Source organism: Salmo salar, chromosome 11 (assembly GCF_965601325.2).
Source record: "Salmo salar chromosome 11, fSalSal1, whole genome shotgun sequence".
Taxonomy (NCBI): domain Eukaryota; kingdom Metazoa; phylum Chordata; class Actinopteri; order Salmoniformes; family Salmonidae; genus Salmo; species Salmo salar.
In genome coordinates this window covers 20,081,910-20,101,214 of record NC_138301.1, presented here as the reverse complement: position 1 = coordinate 20,101,214, position 19,305 = coordinate 20,081,910, and the positions used below count along the sequence as shown (strand labels likewise).

Below are 19,305 nucleotides of genomic sequence, written 5' to 3'. Positions count from 1 at the left end.
GAGTCAGATGTGGGGCTCACAGGGGCCGTTGTAATGGAAATCTGTGATAAATTCCTATTGTAGCAACATATTATCCAATATTGTCTTACCTCCAAAAGGTACGCCGTAAATTCCCACAACCTAATAACCTGAATCGAATGAGAGAAGAAGAATGATCAAATCAAATGGCAATAAATACTAAATCTTTATTTCGTTTTTTCCACTTAAAAACCATGGAAGAATAGAGGCGAATATTTCCACTTTTTTCACAAGGATGAGACATCACAGAAACTATCATGCAGTTGACTGGATTTATTGGCCTAAATGCAAGATAAATAGAGCATCCACAACATGAACAGAGGTTTGTACAAATGTAGGCTTGCCTATCAGCATATCGTACTTCAAATGAATGTACAACACATCTTAACAACAGAAGTAAGCATGCAATGAATTGTCTTTTTAGAAATAAAATACCTATGACCTCAAAATCATCCAGTGGTTTAGGGAATACACAGCAGGGCAATAGACTAGCCTGTATTACCTTCCACCCATTGTACAGTAGTGTTCAGAGCCCATGTTTGTCAGTGGTGAATGCAAAATAAATACCTCAGATTATGCACTCTTTGCAGTGCTCATTTAAAAACAGTCATTCCCCCTTGATAAATATTTGAAAGGAGAGACATCCACCATCGAAATCAATACTGCTAGGCACAGTATGCATCAGGGTTAGCAATACCTGCAACTAACTGTGCATTTGGTCTAAAGGGTTTATTCTTAAAATGAACTAAGCAAAGGATGATTTGAGTTGATGGAGAGTGCTTTGGCTTGTGCCTGAGGGCAACATTAAATAATGAGCCATGTTGTCCAGGGCCATGTTGTCCAGGGTGGGAACAATAGTACAGCACAGCAAAGAAACACCAGAAAGGTGCTGATACTTGTGCCTTGAGCATATGATATTCAAATCCCGTTCCCCCTCAGGAACAGGAACACTGATTCATATCAGCATGATATCACTTGTTGTTGCTCGGAGTGTGTAATGTATGTATGGTCTTAGTGTGTGCATATGGTGGGCTGCGCACAAGCCAATTCTATGAAAATGCACACTGTTTTAGCTTGTGCAATAAAGATAAGGACCAGGGGGCTGTAACGGATAACAGTGTACCCCATCATCTTGCCAATGATTCATACATTTCTCAATATAGATCTGATAGATAAGGTTTCCTGCCATTGCACAACAGTAATCCTAAAAATGAGATATCCATTCATGTGATGAATACATCCATGGCAGTATGCCACCTTGAGAAATGGTGTCATCATATTCAAACAAACACATAGTAGATATCCAAACAAAAACAAACAAAGAATTCATTTAATAAATATAAAGTACTTCAATATATTACTATTGATGTCAGAACATCAATTTCCCCATCCTACACATCACATTGCAGAGCCCCAGTGTGGAGGTGAAAGTCCATCCAGGGTTATTTACATTCAGCTGATCAAGTAGGACTCCAGATCTGGGTGTCCTAAATCAATAAGCCGTAGCTCATGGTCCTTAGTGACAGATACACACTCACTGTTCTTCAAAGGAGCTCAGACCACAGCACACAGGAGCACTGTACCGGGGAGTTTAGCCACAGTTATGTACACACGAGCACATGGGCCATATTGGAGAGATGCAAGTATTGAGAGAGAAGCCAAAGTGAACTTGATAATTACAAAGTTGCATCAACAAAGGGGACAGAGGGGACAGAGGCATGGGCACAGACTGGCATCAACATCTAGAGACCCATATTATGCTAATTGGCCAATGACCATCTATGGTGGGTTCAATTGAATTCCAGCCTGCATGTGGTTGTTACTGTCCAGAGAAATGTACTGATGAGGATTAGGGCCAGTTTTATAATATCCCAGACAACTGTGATGTAATCTTCATGATATTTCTCCATTATGAGAAAACATTTGCAATCTTTATACTGAATGCAACCTGTTTTAAGGTGTTATTCTTAGTGTATGTAAAAATGTGGGCAGACAAAATAATACGACTTCAGTGATTCAGGTTACCTGTTTGCATCATATCTGACGTAGATACCTGATGCACCTAAACTACGTCAGTATAATTTTTATCAGAAGAAGTTTATAGAACTATGTGCAAGACTTCTTACCCATGATTTATACAATCAACAAGTCAAAGTGTCAGAGAGAACAAAATAGTTCCTAGAGGGAAAAAATTGTTACAGTACATATTAATCATGGAGGGATGTGCATGTAAAGCTGCTTACCATAAGTCAGCAGCATCTTATCCAAACCAGTCGATATGAACACAAGGCCATGATCCCACTCTCTGGTCTTTTCTCATTAATGTCAAAGTGTACTCCTGTGACATTTGCACTCTTCAAACAATATGAATCATATACATTCCACCGAATTTAGATTCTTCACCAGACAGTGCAGTGAGGTCTTTCACATGAGTAATGAGATGCAAGGTTATCTCCCTTGAATAAGATTCGTTTTAAAGACCTAAAATATCGTACAGCCTTGTGATACAAACACCATGAAGAGCCCTGTTTAAAATGTTCCTCATTAATTCAGTTAAGAAAAGTAACAGGCTCCAGATAGGGATTTGTCTTTATCTCAACCTGACCTAAGGTATGCTTCATATGGAGGTAATGGGCATAACAGTTGAAAAAGATCTGATTTATCTTGATGTAGATCTTTATCATTTATTTATACTGTACGTATATTTGTTTATATTTGTTGACTTATTTATCATGTATACACTTCTGTAACATTTTATTTGAATGCTCTGCCATAATGCATAAGGTTATTATAAACATGAGATTGTGATATAAATACATGTCATCGCTAAATCTGAAATAAATCACTAAGCTTTAAAATGTTGTACTGTAACGTAATTTTTGTGTGAATCATTTGGAAAATGTCAAGTTTGCATGTACAGTACCAGTCAAAAGTTTGGACATCTACTCATTCAAGGGTTTCTCTTTATTTTTACTACTATTCTACATAGTAGAATAATAGCTTTTCCTTCACTGCTTTTCCTTCACTCTGCGGTCCAACTCATCCCAACCAATCTCAATTGGGTTGAGGTCGGGTGACTGTGGAGGCCATGTCACCTGATGCAGTGCTCCATCCCTCTCCTTTGTCAAATAGCCCATACACAGCCTGGAGGTGTGTTTTGGGTCATTGTGCTGTTGAAAAACAAATGACAGTCCCACTAAGCGCAAACCAGATGGGATGGTGTATCGCTGTAGAATGCTGTGGTAACATGCTGGTTAAGTGTGCCTTGAATTCTAAATAAATCACTGACAGTATCACCAACAAAGCACCCCCACACCATCACACCTCCGCCATGCTTCACGGTGGGAACCATATATGCAGAGATCATCCGTTCACCTACTCTGTTTCTCACAAAGACACAGTGGTTGGAACCAAGTCTCAAAAGGCCAGATTTCCACCTGTCTAATGTCCATTGCTAGTGTTTCCTGGCCAAAGCAAGTCTCTTCTTATTATTGGTGTCCTTTAGTAGTGGTTTCTTTGCAGCAATTCGACCATGAAGGCCTGATTTACGCAGTCTCCTCTGAATAGTGGTTTTTGAGATGTCTGTTACTCGAACTCTGTGAAGCATTTATTTGGGCTGTTAACTCGATGGTTTTTGCTACTGCAATTTTCCGGATTGACTGACCTTAATGTCTTAAAGTAACGGACTGTCGCTTCTCTTTGCTTATTTGAGCTGTTCTTGCAATAATATGGATTTTTACTAAATACCACCCCTACCTTGTCAAAACACAACGTTTTGGCTCAAACGCATTAAGGAAAGAAATTCCACAAATTAACTTCTAACAAGGCACACCTGTTAATTGAAATACGTTCCAGGTGACTACCTCATGAAGCTGGTTGAGAGAATGCCAAGAGTGTTCTAAGCTATCATCAAGGCAAAGGGTGGCTACTTTAAAGAATATAAAATATATTTTGATTTGTTTAACACTTTCCTGGTTACTACATGATTCCATATGTGTTATTTCATCGTTTTGATGTCTTCACTATTATTCTACAATGTAGAAAATAGTACAAAATAAAGAAAAACCCTTGAATGAGTAGGCGTGTCCAAACTTTTGACTGGTACTGTATATGACTACCTTTTCTGTGCAGGCATCATGTTGGAATAGTAAAATAAAGTTTTACCTAAATCTATTTCCACATAATTGAAAGACTCATGTGGTTTGATATGTTTAGATCCCCCCCCCTCTCCCAATCCTTCAGTTGACAGGCTCTTCAGACAATACAGTGATGGGCAGTAAGACTTAGAGAGACACAGCAGAGCAAATGAAGCAGGAGAAGCGCTGGCCTGGAGAGCCTTAGAAGTCATATAAAAAATCAACTGAGGGCCGAGGTGCCAGTATCAGGGCAGAAGGGGACAGAGAGCCTGTGATCATAGTTGATCAACTCTGGGAAGGATTCACCTGCATGCATCCTCAAAACAGGAGGAAGAGGACGAAGGCTCCAGCATCATGCTGAACAGGCAGATGGATGCACAGCCAGGCAGAGGGACATGATCCGAACGGAGAGAGAAAACAATCCAAAGGTTTCAGTTTCCAGTCTGTGTGTGAACGCTGTACAAATGAAAAAAGAATGATAACAACACTAATATTAATGACCATGGTTCTTGGTCCAGAGCAGCGATCTGCACCCTCTCTCTCTCTCTCTGCTGGACTGAGATGTGGTCAGGCCGTGGGCCCCACTGCTGGCAATGATTCTGTAGGGGTGTTGGCAAGGGAGGTGGGAGAGTCACATGATGGGACGGGCGGCATGGGGCAGATGGCCTTGTGACTGTAGTACTCCACCACTTGGTTAGGCACCTCCGCCAGGACACATTTGGCTAAGGCAGCGGGCGAGGCCTGTGAAAAATAGAACACAGCTGTAGTCTGGACAGTTCTGGCACAAGACCCCAAAGGGTTAAAACAATCATTTTCAGTGGCACCTAAATCCAATGAAACTCTGGGCAAATTGTTTTTTAACCTAACAAAGGAAGAATGGAAAGAGTGATTTGTGTTTTCCATTGTTTGGGCAGCGGTCAAAAGGAAAGAGAGCACACAGACAAATCGCATCAAGCTTTTGGAGGCATTTTTGCATTTTTCATCATTACTTTTCTAAATGAATGGATTTTCTTTCCTGGTGACAACATTTATTTTTCTTAGGAGGGTTTTCTGAAGCTCCTCCATCTGTAGCACTGGCAAGGCCAGCAGAGGAGAGGCTGCCTGGCTGTTAGCATGTCTTCAAAGATCTATTGGAGGGTAATGCTATTACTGAAGGGGCTTTGGAGGTCACACTGGGAGACTTAATGGCCGCCAGCATCGCTATTATAAAAGTAGTGCAGTTTCTGAGACCTTGGAGACCCACACCTCTGTTCTTTTGGCTTGGTTGGAATATGACTGTGGCATAGCAGAGTAGAGGGAGGTAGGGAAGTTGGAGGGATGGAGGTATAGACGGCGGAAGGGAAGGAGGGCAATACTGACCGTTTTGAAGTCTCTGAAGGGCACAAACTGCACAATGTCTCTGAGGACGGGCTCTCCTTTGGGCGAGCGCAGCACCCCGTCATCCCCATCCAGGATCTGCATGTCTGTGAAGTCTGCATTGCCCACGCCAACGATGATGATGGACAGGGGCTGGTAGGAGGCGCGCACGATGGCCTCGCGTGTGTCCGCCATGTCTGTCACCACGCCATCCGTGAGGATCAGCAGGATGTGGTAACGCTGGAGGTGAGAGGAAAGTGGAGAGGGTTGCGGTTGCGTGTTAACCTTTTGTCACCACACACTTCAGTGCCCTTGGCTTGTCTGTGTGTAACACATTATCCTCTGAAATCTGACTGAGAAACACTGAGAAACACTGAGAAAAGTAATAATGTATTAATCTCTAGTCCCATCAACACCTCTCTCTCTCCCTGCAGGATTTCAATATGAATGAGACAATCCTCAACATCTACAGATATCGTACATTTGCCAATGGATTTTACATATGAGGTCTATGAGTGTATTCCCATGTATTCTCCTCTCAGGTGTCCCATGAGTCCCTTGGGATTAAAGTGCCCCAGCTTCAGTTTTAACTCATGTCCTGAATTCTCTTTGCATTGATCCTTTGGTCTCATTTACTGATCAGAAGAAGGGATGATTGAATAATAAATGAAGATCAGTACAAGGACAAAGCAGAATAAATGACCAGAATGATGGAAAAGGGTTTCATATGTAAATGGGAACAGCCTGAGGGCAAACTAATGTAGGAACACATTGATATTAAAGGCCTTGGGCATTCTTGTTAACTCGATCCTTACCGCGTTTCATTGAGAGATTTTAAAGGTGCTTATGCAGAACCTTAATAAATTATAACAGATTTATATAATGGGTTGGTCTAATCCTGAATGCTGATTGGTTAAAACTGAGTTCCAGCCGGTGTCTATTCCACAAGTTAGCACCGGCTAAGGCTATGAAATGCCTATTTACTGTTCCATCTCACTGCGCAATCCACTGTTTCATCAGCCCAGCCAGACAATTTATAAACTTAATCTCCCATTTCTTTTAGACTAGTATTTGGTTTTCAACAGCAGAGATTTGTATAAACCTTGCTGTCGGTCTCTCTGATACTTGCAACATTGTTTCAATATTGAAATTCGATCTCCAGCTGTTCGATGGTAATCAACGTGTCGGGACTCGGGAGTCAGGACGAGACAGACAGGCAGCTTTTCTCAGCCATAAATCAGCATAATTTTTATGGATATATACAAAGAAATGTCCATAGAAAAACAGGTAAAACTAAACAAAATGCAGCTAGTTTGCTGTCTTTCCAGCTTCAGTCTGAAGTAATTGTGTTAGCTGTGTCATTGGCTAGTTCCTCCAAACAGCTTACTGGTGAGAGAGCAAATGTTCTATGCCAGGCGAAATAGCTCATCATTAGCTCATTGTTATGGATGTATCCAAATAAATGTCACTAGAAAACAGTTTAAACAAACACAAATGCAGCTACTTTTCTGTTATTCTGGCTGCACTGTTTGATGTGACTGTGTTAGCCCAAGTTGGCTAGCTAACAATACGTTGTTAGCTAGCCAGCCAGCATGACAACGGAACATTTAGAACAAATGTCCATAGATATAGAATAAAAAGACTTAACAACTGGGTCGTGTCTCCGGCAGCCGAGCCAGCCGGCTTGGGTAGCAATCCTAGATTTGACGATGTGGACTATATCTTGAGGAAGTAGTATGAATAAATTCATCTAAATAACATTTTTAACAGAAATATGTCAATCATGATTTGAATTTGTTGGTATCCCGTTGTATAAAAGTGATAATTCCCTCAAATACGGTGTTTGGAGGATATATTGGCACGGCTTGCCGGCCCGAGACTAACAACACCTGTGCCAATTTATCCTCCAAACACCGGCTTACATTTACATTTTTTACATTTTAGTCATTTAGCAGAAGCTCTTATCCAGAGCGACTTATAGTAGTGAATGCATACATTCCTTCTTTTTTTCCCGATTTTTTTTCGATTCCCATGGGGGCCTTTTCAATCGAACCCACAACCCTGGCGTTGCAAACACCATGCTGGCGTTGCAAACACCATGCTCTACCAACTGAGCCACAGGCTTCTAGAGGCATAATCACTTAATTAGACAAAAACATATAATAGCGAATGACATCACTATTATGTTTTTCATTTCTACACTCAATCATACACCTATATGGTCTGTCTTGGCTGACTGGTATTAATTGTGTAAAAGCTGAGCTGAGCCTGAGACAGCTCATCCATGGAGGCTCAATGGGTGGGATATCAGTTATGGATATTTGTATTTTTCTCCATATCATGCAGGCCTGTACTGTACATCACTCCATTACAGCAGTAAAGGGACACTTACTGAGGCATCTTTGATGGTCTCCTCTCCTGCTGACAGCTTGGCTATCCTGCTGATGATGGGAGAGACGTTGGTGGGGCCATACAGCTGGATCTTAGGCAGGCAGTTCTGGTAGGCCTCCACCACCCCCTGAATCTCTGATCACACACACACACACACACACACCCGTTCTACTGTGGGTACACACCTTGAAGTAGCACATTGAGGGACCGAGGGAGGAAGGAAAGGAGGGAGACAGGTGGGCTGGAGTAAAAGAACTAATGATAAACGTATTACTGGAAATGTGAATTTGTAGGGCTCTGTGTCCATTAAAGATGGATTCTGAGAGCGGGAAAAGCACAAAAGCTCCACATGTTATCCTGTATGCACATTTTTCATTGTAAAATGTCAGCGGTAGAGATTGATGGAGGGTTGGGCAGAGCTGCTGAGATGTTCAGAAGTATAAGGTACCCAGAGGAGGCTTCATCTCTCTTACCTTCACATTCATCATCCTCTGGGTTGAAATTGATGGCAAAGTCATGGGACACCTGTTTGTTGGGGGGAAGAAAAAAAAAGGTCAGACACTGTTGTACTGGAAATTAGTGTAGACACAAAATCCCTATGCCTCATTTGAAATACAACTGGGGTCTTCAAGGACACTCATTTATTACAGTCCACATTTTATGATCTTTTGAATGTCTGGAGTAGCGGTGGAATAAATCAAAATATAGGACCATAAGTCCACATAAAGCTTACTTTGAGTATGAGAATGACCCTGTTTCTGATACTAAGTGGTCCAGTTATCTTATTGAACAAAGCCATAGCCACACAGCCTTTTGAAAGCTTTTACTATTTTGGGTAAATACAACAGCTTTGGGCTCTTGAACTATTCTAAGTGACAGCAAAATTGCTGAATTTACTGATTTGGTTTTGTAGTCTTTTAGCAGCCAGGGGTACAGAAATAGTTCAGATGTGGCATTTTTCTATCCAATCACAACAACCGTCTTTTCGGTCCAGTGTATGTACCTTTGACAAGACAGATGTCATTAAGCCATAATTACAGAACTTACAGTAGTCAAGTCTATTTATAAGTCAACGCACAGAACAGAACAGATCCTGACAGTCTTCTTCTATCTTTTCTCTGTCTGTTGACCTGCCAGTACTTCAGTGTTCCTGTAATGTGACTCTCTATCTCTGGAAGCAGTCTGTGTCTGAAAGTGGTGTGTGTGTGTGTGTCTCTGAAAGCGATGTGTGTGTCTGTGTGTGTGTGTGTGCGAGCGCGGCACTTCAAACCCTCTCCCCAGGGTGCTAGATAAAACAACAGCGGAGTCGCTGTTCTCCATGCCAAATCTGCTAAAACGACGCCACTCTCTCGCTCCTGAAACCTTCTGACAAGTGGCCATCAACACCAAGGAGCCTTGCGCCACACTGCTTGCTTGCCATTATTTTAATTTCCTCAGAACATGTTATTTTCTCAGGGACAGGTATTTCCAGAGAAGGGGCTTGTGAATAAAAATAAACTCAATTATGAATTTGAAATGTGAGACATTGACAGTGACGAATGGTGTCAGGAAATAGGGCAATCAGCCCATTCAATATAGACCTAAGGCATGGGCAAATACCAAGAGGAGAGAGGGAAAATAAGCAGTGGGGGAAAAGATTATAACAACTGAACAAGATAATACTCACCTCGTAATTGGGTGGAATTCTGGCACCAAATCCCAAGGCGGAAAATCTTTTGTCACTAAAATGTAAAGTAGAGTAAATCAATCAATCATACTGTTGTCACTGTTACAATGGAGAACACACTGTCACTGATAAAATGGAAGATACTTGTCAAGAACATTATTGTAATTTATCTCTTCCACACAGGAAAAACTACATTGCAAATCCCTCCTCTTAAGTCTTGTTTACAATTCAACCAGTTAGGACACTCAAATGACAATTTAAGAATTGCTTCTATGTTCCAGCTGTCAGTTTGCACCTATGGGGTGAGGTTATGTTACTCTCCGCCACTAAGTGGTAATTGTGCCGTCGCAATTGCTGTATTCCCCACATCATTATCGGTATCATTCTAATATGATGAGCTAATGTAGTACTATATGCTCTGCCATATTGAATGCATTACTCTTTGTCAGGAGGGCAGGAGAGCACTGCACTAGAGGAATGAAAGCAGGAACTGTGGGGGAGAATGAGAGTGTAAGACACAGTAGGACAGAAGCAATGCCTGCTGGGAAATACCACTAGACATACAGTAGATCTGATCACATGATGAGCTGTGGGGCTCACTGAGCAGTATGCGAGCCGAGACAAGAAACAAAACAGGAGTCCTCATAGTGCAACGGCAAAAAGAGAGGGTTTAAGAAAGGATTAAAATGTGAGATGGAATGATTAGTGAGATACACACATTCCCTGTCAGAGAACGAGAGCTGTATCTATCACTCTCCAATCCATGGCACTGTGAACATGTGTGGTGTTAGCTTCTTTTCCATCACATTAGTAATACTGCCTAAATGCATGATTTTGTCTCTGCTATCAGGACATTTTTCATGCAGAAAAAAAAGTGGATTCTCGAGCACCGTGGCAATCTGAATGAACATCTCCATAATAACATCTTGTTTTCAGCCATCAGCATTTGAAAGAAGCTGTTTTAATTTATTTACTGCAGCAGGAAGGGGAGAGAGTGATGACATGGGCTGGAAACACTAAAGCAGGAAGTAATAAGCATTCAATTGAAGATTTGCCTGTAAGCCCTCATTAGAGACAACTAAAGCTTTCCCTTTACTCTGAACTTTAATTCGCTGGCTGATTGATACGTTCTCCAGCCCATTAAAGGCAAAGTAATGGAAAAACAGATGATAAAACCCTTCTGGTCTCATCCTCCACCCATGGGAATTAAGAATGATCATCTCTGTGCTAAACATAGTAATCTTCAATTGGGCTTACTCTGTCTCAGGAAATTGTATAGTCTCTCTCATGAGAGAGCGGCATCCTGAAAGAGAGAAGCTGTCCACACGACCAAGGCCCCTACAAAGGTAACTGGTTTCCAAAGGCTGCTGCCATCCCCGATATTCACAGTTTGCTTACAGCTGCTCATTCTTTTCTCTCTAAAGACTGACAGGAGAGCATCTAACAAGCAAGCCAATCAAAATGGTATTTATTTTTTCAATTCAAATTGGGCTTGTTGGATGTACAGTACAACACATTTGGAACATCATCCCAAAACCATAGTCCTTTGTTCTAGCAGGCCTAGCTATACACAAGGGCAAGCAGACACACACACACACTTGATTACCAACAATGACAAGACAGCCTACAGGGAGGAAGTGAGGGCACTCGGAGTGTGGTGTCAGGAAAACAACCACTCACTCAATGTCAACAAAACAAAGGAGATGATCGTGGACTTCAGGAAACAGCAGAGGGAGCAGCCCCCTATCCACATCGAAGGGACAGCAGTGGAGAAGGTGGAAAGTTTTAAGTTCCACGGTGTACACATCACAGACAAACTGAAATGGTCCACCCACACAGACAGCGTGGTGAAGAAGACGCAACAACGTCTCTTCAACCTCAGGAGGCTGAAGAAATTTGGCTTGTTACCCAAAACCCTGACAAACTTTTACAGATGCACAATCGAGAGCATCCTGTCGGGCTGTATCACAGCCTGGTACGGCAAACTGCTCCGCCCTCAACCGCAAGGCTCTTCAGAGGGTAGTGAGGTCTGCACAACGCATCACTGGGGGCAAACTACCTGCCCTCCATGACACCTACAGCTCCCGATGTCACAGGAAGGCCAAAAAGATCATCAAGGACATGAACCACCCGAGCCACTTCCTGTTCCCATCGCTACCATCCAGAAGGCGAGGTCAGTACAGGTGCATCAAAGCTGAGACCGAGAGAATGAAAAACAGCTTCTATCTCAAGGCCATCAGACTGCTGAACAGCAATCAATAACTCAGAGAGGCTGCTGCCTACATTGAGACCCAATCACTGGCCACTTTAATAAATGGATCACTAGTCACTTTAACAGCCACATGCCACTTCTCATCGCTGCCTCGCGCTCGGCATTGCTCATCCATATATTTATATTTACATATTCTCATTCACCCCTTTAGATTTGTGTGTATTAGGTAGTTGTTAGATGACTTGTTAGATATTACTGCACTATCGGAACTAGAAGGACAAGCATTTCGCTACACTCCCATTAACATCTGCTAACCATGTGTGTGACCAATAAAATTTGATTTTGACACAGACTCCGTTCTTTCCATTAGAGTAAGATGCTCAGACATCCCTCTAAGCAAAGAATCTCAAGGCCCCATCTCTCTATTAACCCAGGGAAAAGAGAGCTGGTAAAACAGCTTGGATCAATGAAGGAAAGCAGCAGATGTGATTTCTCTCTCTCTCTGCCCCCAGTTGTGTTATAGAAATGCTCTCTTTTTGTTCCCTCCATCAACACTTTGGTCCTTAATCTCCTTAATCCTCAACTCCTTAATCCTCAGATGAAGAAAGAGGGGAAAGTGGACCTTCTCTCTCCCACCACCCTCCATCGGGAGATTTAAGCAGATTCTGTAAATGGCTAATCCTGCTTTAAATGAATCCCACAGGACAGCGCTATCCAGGAGAAAGGACAGGAATAACCTGCAGGAGCAATGGAGGTGTACGAGAACACAACGCGCCGAAAACTCATCTTCTCTGACAGCAAATCATGACAAATGAGTGAATAAACTGCATGCAGGGTCAGGTTGGGCGGGTAGTTTTGTTAATTATTGTCTGTAATGCAAGGGAGATCCATCACAATGGGTGAATGAGAAATGAGCCTACAACATACTCTCTGCTCGGCAGTGGCAAAGCCAGTTTCAAGTTCTATAATACAATTCAAACCACTCAACCACTGATGTCTGATATCTCTGCCTTGAATAGCCATCTTTGACATATTGCTGTTCTTGTTTATTTTCCTTGTATCTTTCTATTCTATCTAGTCCATTGTGTTTTGTCCTAACAGAAAGCTCATTACAATACATCAGACTTATCATTTTAACATAACAGCGAGATGGACCTGAAACAGCTTCTCAAAGTTGCCTCGGCGATTTATCTTACTTTTGTCCTCTGACGCATGTTCCATTGCTCCTGAAGTATCAAGAGAAGAGGCTGTACAAATACTTCCATGGAGCTACTGCTACTTAGTTCTGATGCTTGGCGCTTCTCTGTTCTATCCGTCAGTTTAATACTTTGTGGGAATAGAACCTGGTGTTTGAGAAAATGTAGAGGTGCCACAAGTACCGAGCACAGACAGAGAGTGAAAGAAACTGGCTTTCAAGTCTGACTATGGTTTCCTCAGATAAAGTAGACATTCTCTGGGAAGTGGCCTTTCTATGTAGTGGTGTACATATTCTCTTTGATTGTGCTCAACGTTTTAGGATTCTTATGCCTTTTTCCAATTGAGCCTGGATTAAACATCACAACCTACAAATTGGTTCAGTGTGTGTGGAGTAGTGGTCTGCCTCAAGTGTTTTCTTAAGCAGCACATGTCTGTACTAAGTGTCTTTCCTCAAGTGTTTTCTTAAGCAGCATTAAGTGATAAGTCCCAAGTAGAGACTGCTATGCTCTGGAGGATTACCACCCTGGTAGACGGCTATATTTCAACATGACACCAATAAGGAGAGTGGGAGAGCCAGATGTGATGTTGTTCCCAGGCCTGTTAATGAGGATGGCACAAACATGTGGGCTCCATGGTGGCACCTCTTTCTCACTTCCACGTGACATGATGTGAAAGCGGATCTTGCAGGCGGGTGTGTTCACTGAGCCCCGTTCCCCTCTCAGTAGGAGAACCAGCCACTTCCCACTCAGAGCAAAAGGTGCCCGGCTCCTAATCCAGCTCCTACTCTGTAAATGTGATCACACATCACCTGATGTTCCCCACAAGAGGCCTCCATGCCCACGTTGTGCACCTGAATACCAGCCTGACGTGGGAGGAGATGTAACGTAGGCGCAACACTTAAAGGCATGTTTGTGACACCCAACACCAAACTGAGTTAGCTACCTACACATCTCTTTTCCAGGTAGCTAGAGTTTGTCTCTCCAACAGGTCTTCTGCTGTTCTAGAGTTATCTCTTGTACTTTTTTAATTAGGCAGCCAACGTTCTCCACACATTCAACAGGAGGAGCCAACACTGGCTTGACTCAGTGTAAATCCTCATTTGGCTCTGTGCCAACAGACAAGAGACCAAATTCGAAATAATTTGTTACTAATTAACCGGTGTCTGACAAGACTGCCTTCGATAACTCTGGTGTATATGGAATAAATATTGAATTAGTCATTTAGAAATTAGGAGTGTAACTATAATACCAGTCAATTACATATCCTTAACAAATACTGTATACAGAAAGTAATGTGACCACACACACAAATTATAATATACAGCCTGTCTCTCCAACTCTCCCCAGCCATTGAAAACATTATCTCCCCAAACTCTTGAGAGCCCTGTGCATCCTTCTTCTTCCATCTCTCCACTTCTGCCCATGGCTTTGCTGCTGCCTCTCCTCTGCCCTTTCCTCTGTCCCTCCCTACCCCTGCCCATCCTGCTGCTGTCCCGCCCTGCCTCTGCTAATCCTGCTGTGCCACTGCGCCAGGATGAGTGTCCTCTCCTCTGCACCCGCTGCCACGGATGGAACAAGACCTGCTGTCTACTGCACTTGGAACCATCTCGCTTTGTGCCCATTCCAACAACAGCAGCAGAAACGGCAGCGGCAGCAGTAAATCTAAGCAGACCAGCCTCATCTCAAACACTGATTCTGCCTCCAAGCAACTTCATCTGAGATTTCCCCAGGGCCTCCTCATGCATTGCCAATGCCTGTGTAAAGCAATTTGTTTTCTCTAATTTCCTCCTAATAAGGTGGAAATATAAGGACTTAATGAAAGTGTTGGCAGTGGGCATGAGAATTGCAGGTGGACCTTAGTAACTTTCACGCATGAATTAAATTGTTTTATTTTGTTGCAGTGCCGTAGTATCTGGCAAAAGTCTTAGATTACATGGAGGAAATGTATGACATCCAGTGGCTGACTTAGTGTTAGATTCTATCTGCGTAGCGGTTGTTTTGGTGGTGTCAAATCCACACCCGACTTTATATCCGACAAACCCCATGCAGCCGTGTTAGAAGTTCATGCAGTCGCATTACAATTTCAGACACTCGAACGTGTGATACTATATTGTCTACACCTCGATTAGACTGATAGCCTATTCCCATCCAAATTAACATGAAAACATGCACACTTTCTATCGCAGTTTTGAACTAACGCGGTAGGGATAATAGGAAGGGAGTGATTTTTAACACACAAGAACAGCCACTCACCGATTTGCGGACTCATACCGCAGTTACACCGCCCAAACAACGTGAGTTATCACTCGATCTGATTAAATCGAGGCCTTATCATTGTAATAATTGTCCAACTCTGTCATTCATTTTCCAACTCATGCTTCAGTGAGTAGTTGAAAGAATCCTCAGAATTCTATTCTATTTCAGCGTTCCACGATTTCCATGACCTCCTCATAGCTGGGAATTAGATGGAGTAGAACCACTGGCTCGGCATTATGAGACATCTACCGAATGGAATGTAAAAAGTTACATTTCCCATTGATAGACATACAGAGAGCAGCCCACAGATCGAGATCAGGATGAGAGGCTAGGCAGGGAGTCATGGTGCTGACTAACCTGTCATAATCCTGACAGATCTCCCCCACTGCTATCAAAGCCTTCAGATACTCGTTGGGCTGGTACGGGTTGATGTAGTGTAGGGAGCAGCTGTTCCGTGGGTCTCCGTTGGAGGCTGTGAAGTCAATGGCCACCTAGAGCAATGACAGATTCATAGAAGACTGTAAACAAACCAAACACCATAAAACACAAGATCTAGAGTCTACCTGTCAATGAAGGTTGTGTTGAAGCAGGTTATTCTGTACAGTGCTCTGTTAAACTTGTGTTTCTATAGAGGACGATTATGACAAATCAACTGACTTCCATTGTGTAAGTGTCTGGAGCCTGCGCCATTGAGTGACTTGACTTTTCAACCCGGGAGCAGCCTCATAGTCTTAAATACTGTAATATCATCGCAATCATGTCCTCAGGCATAATTGCATTAACTGCTTACGCAAATTAATCTGTATAATATATGGTGAAAACATACATATCTAAAATATGTAAATGAACATTGCTGAAGCCGTCTGTTAAATATTCATCTTTTATGTCCAGTCATTGCGCAGATGTTCTCAGAGCAATTTATACGACCAACATATGTGCAGGATGCGATGAGGGCATGTAAGAAGGAGTGGCAAAGGACATAGATATTTCACTTCTTTGACGTCAGCAGTGCTAAAGACACGAGCACAGGGAGAACTGCAGAGCTTCTCAACAAGGGAAATGATCAAACAAATATACTGCACATATTTTTTTTATCATTAGTACATTATCAAAAGACTTGTATAGTGTTCTTAATCTGTGGAAAGGGATACCTAAGGCTGTCTATGCAACAATGAAGCAGTGCTCCTAACATAGCAGTTCCCCTAAATGAATATTCATTATTGCCTCCGTTATCCTTCTAAGGAGCTAGCCTTCAGTGAGAAAAGCATCCGGGCACACAGGCACACCGGTTAAAAAATGCAGAATGTAATGTTTCACACTTAGAGAATGTAGCATTTAATCAAAACACTGGCCTTGGTGACAGCACTTAGCCTGGAAATGGAACACTGGTTTAAATTTCACAGGCAGGTTAGAATACTAGACCTATTGTCTATTCCAACACCTTAACGAAGGCAAGCAACCATTAATATGTACAGAATGTGTAGGCAGTCAGTGGATCGTACACCTTTGAAGGTTAACATAGCATTGTACCATGCTGCTAAGTGATGATTATATGCTAGCACACGCATTGGCTACTCAACTTACTGTAAAGTGGATTTGGCATCCTCCCATGATGTAGTCCAGGAAGGAATACACTCTGTGAAGCTGCAGAACAGAGAAGAAGCTTTTAAACTAAACCCCAGAGGGTAGGGAGTTCGGACTTGGTGGAGTACTCAATGTTTTTAGATGGATTCCAGTTTTAACCAATGGCTGTTCCATTTACAAAAGAACAAGTATGTATTTGAAAACTATTATTCAACCACATCTCAGTAGCTATGCACTGTTTAGAAAACAAGTACTATGTAGTAAGCATGAACATGAAGGCAGCAGCTCTGTGATGTGCAGTGTGTTCTCTCCATGCCAGTTAGAGATCACACGCCCAGTGGGGGCGGCAGAGGATTCAAACTGAGAGACAGCAGCAATCACATGAGCTGGGGTGCAGGAAACTAATTAATCCAAATGAAGTAATCAAAATGATAGGCCTGAGACACCAACAGCTATGCCAATTAAAAAAAAACATTTTTAAAAGACCTGCGAACTAAAAACATAGGGGGAAAGCACGGTGACAGCCACCCACAGATGTAGTCATTTACAGAAATGGGTAGCGGGGGTGGACAGTGAACTGAGGATGATCGCATTTCTAAAATGAGCAATATTCATTAATTAGCACCATGTGTACATGTTGTGAGAGAGTACAACCGAATAGCACAGAGATGGGGATGATTGTCGATGTATTCGATAGTGGAGAGTTGCTGAGCAGGAGCTGTAACGGTTGGCTCTAACCTTCAGATCACTGAGGATGACCACCCCAGAGTTTTTGTAGTTCTTTTTCTTCAGTTTGTACTTTGGATTCATGCAATCCCATGTGACCTTCAACACAAGAGGTAGACAATACATACAGACACATAGTAATGTGTTATGACTTCTGCGGTATGACTTGCAGAACATAGAACCGCAGCGTGACATTTCTTTCATCCATTTCTGTCCTTGTCACAAGTGGGACATCAGTGACACACATCAAACATTCAACAGTGACTGACAGCACTCTCTCTCTCCGTTCGACTGACCTTGCTTCCACCGCCAATTTTCTGCATTTCTCTGAAGGTGGCATAAAACTCTCCGATAAAGTCGTGTTTTCCCCTGGAGTCGTAATCCCAGACTAGGCACTGTGACACAACCAGACAGTGACAGACAGAACCCTCTGATATTGACTGTTCATTCACCAGTAAGTTACTTCCTTCTCCAGTTCCATTCATTCATTCATTCATTCATTCATCAATACCACAGCAGCAATGTTAAACCATCACACCATGACTTCCTGTGTTTCTTACCTTGAGCTTCCTGTCCTCATCACAGCTACACAGAGAGATGAGAGACACTTTAAAGGGCTCCCACACGGGGTTCAAGTTGTTTTTGATTACCTGCAACAGCACATTAGACATGAGTAATTTTCACCACACATGGAGAAGGAGAGGTAGATATAAAGAGAGACATTCATTTCTCATTACCTCAGTTCTGTGAACGAGCTGTTCCGTTCCATCATCGTTGATTCGATATATTTCCAAAAAAGGGTCTGACTTACTGAATAGATCCTGCCAAATATACAAACCAATCAAACATAATACAGTAATTCTAGTTGAGCCACTAATGTACAGTCATTTATCTCAAACAATCAAATAACAAATAAGTCCTTGAAATCACACGCACACAGATGTCAACATGTTAGCTTGGTCCTCCTGGTGCTAAATTTGACACCGCTTGTCCATGTGGTGTATTGTTCACTGCTGTGACCAATCAAATCAGGAAAAGGGTGTGAAAGAGTCATTTGACATTGAGTCTCAAGGTAAGGCTGAGAGCAACTACAGCTTGTTTGGGTCAATTGATTGTTCAGGGCCCAACAGACAGTATTTCTGTACATTGTGTAGTGTATGAAAGTGTTAGAGAAAGGAATGGAGGGAGAAAGAAAGAAAGAAAGAAAGTGTGTGAGAGAGTGAGCGGGGGGGCACAAAACAAGATATTTAATGTCCCCATTTCTCGCTGCATTAGCCTGATACAGCTCCACAGGGACAGCCAGGGAGGAAAGAGAAGGAGGTAGCCCCCCATCTCGTTGTCACGGCAACCCCTTGCCAGTGGCGTCACTGTGGACTGACGTGCATTACAAGTGCATTTGTCTGTCAACATTTAATCCCTGTCCAGCAATAACAGCTCTCACCACTTATATAATCAGCACCATTAATTAAGTTACCTACAACTTTGACCAGCTCAGTCTACTGAGTTCCATAATGTCCCCCAGCAGTTTGTTCAGTACCTTGGACAGCGTTTCAGGCAGCATTACAGTATTAGAAATAAATGGGGGATATTTCATTGATCATTGGTCATACTGTGGTTGTCACAGCAACTCTTTCCATCTACAATTATATATATTTTTGATAATATATATATATTTTCAAGTTCTTTTAAAAACAAAAGGTTAAACATTCAAGACATTTAAATGCAAACCTTTGAAAAGGTACTTTGTCAGAGCCGTCATCCATT

At 42.4% G+C, this 19,305-nt stretch overlaps 1 protein-coding gene across 1 annotated transcript in view; it reads right to left on the bottom strand.

Annotated features, from left to right (window-relative positions):
• Positions 1–276: 276 nt before the first annotated feature.
• The window catches only part of LOC106562089 (copine-7), a 42,170-nt gene continuing 23,141 nt past the window's right edge, over positions 277–19,305 (bottom strand). Inside the window, exons 6-16 of the mRNA XM_014126654.3 lie at positions 18,279–18,362; positions 18,102–18,191; positions 17,838–17,936; positions 17,554–17,640; positions 16,816–16,875; positions 15,589–15,722; positions 9,568–9,622; positions 8,375–8,426; positions 7,903–8,036; positions 5,514–5,750; positions 277–4,895 (exon numbers count right to left, since the gene is read on the bottom strand). Of these exons, the coding sequence (XP_013982129.1) occupies positions 4,722–4,895; positions 5,514–5,750; positions 7,903–8,036; positions 8,375–8,426; positions 9,568–9,622; positions 15,589–15,722; positions 16,816–16,875; positions 17,554–17,640; positions 17,838–17,936; positions 18,102–18,191; positions 18,279–18,362 (1,206 nt within the window). The 3' untranslated portion in view covers positions 277–4,721. The remainder of the gene's footprint in view (positions 4,896–5,513; positions 5,751–7,902; positions 8,037–8,374; positions 8,427–9,567; positions 9,623–15,588; positions 15,723–16,815; positions 16,876–17,553; positions 17,641–17,837; positions 17,937–18,101; positions 18,192–18,278; positions 18,363–19,305) is intronic.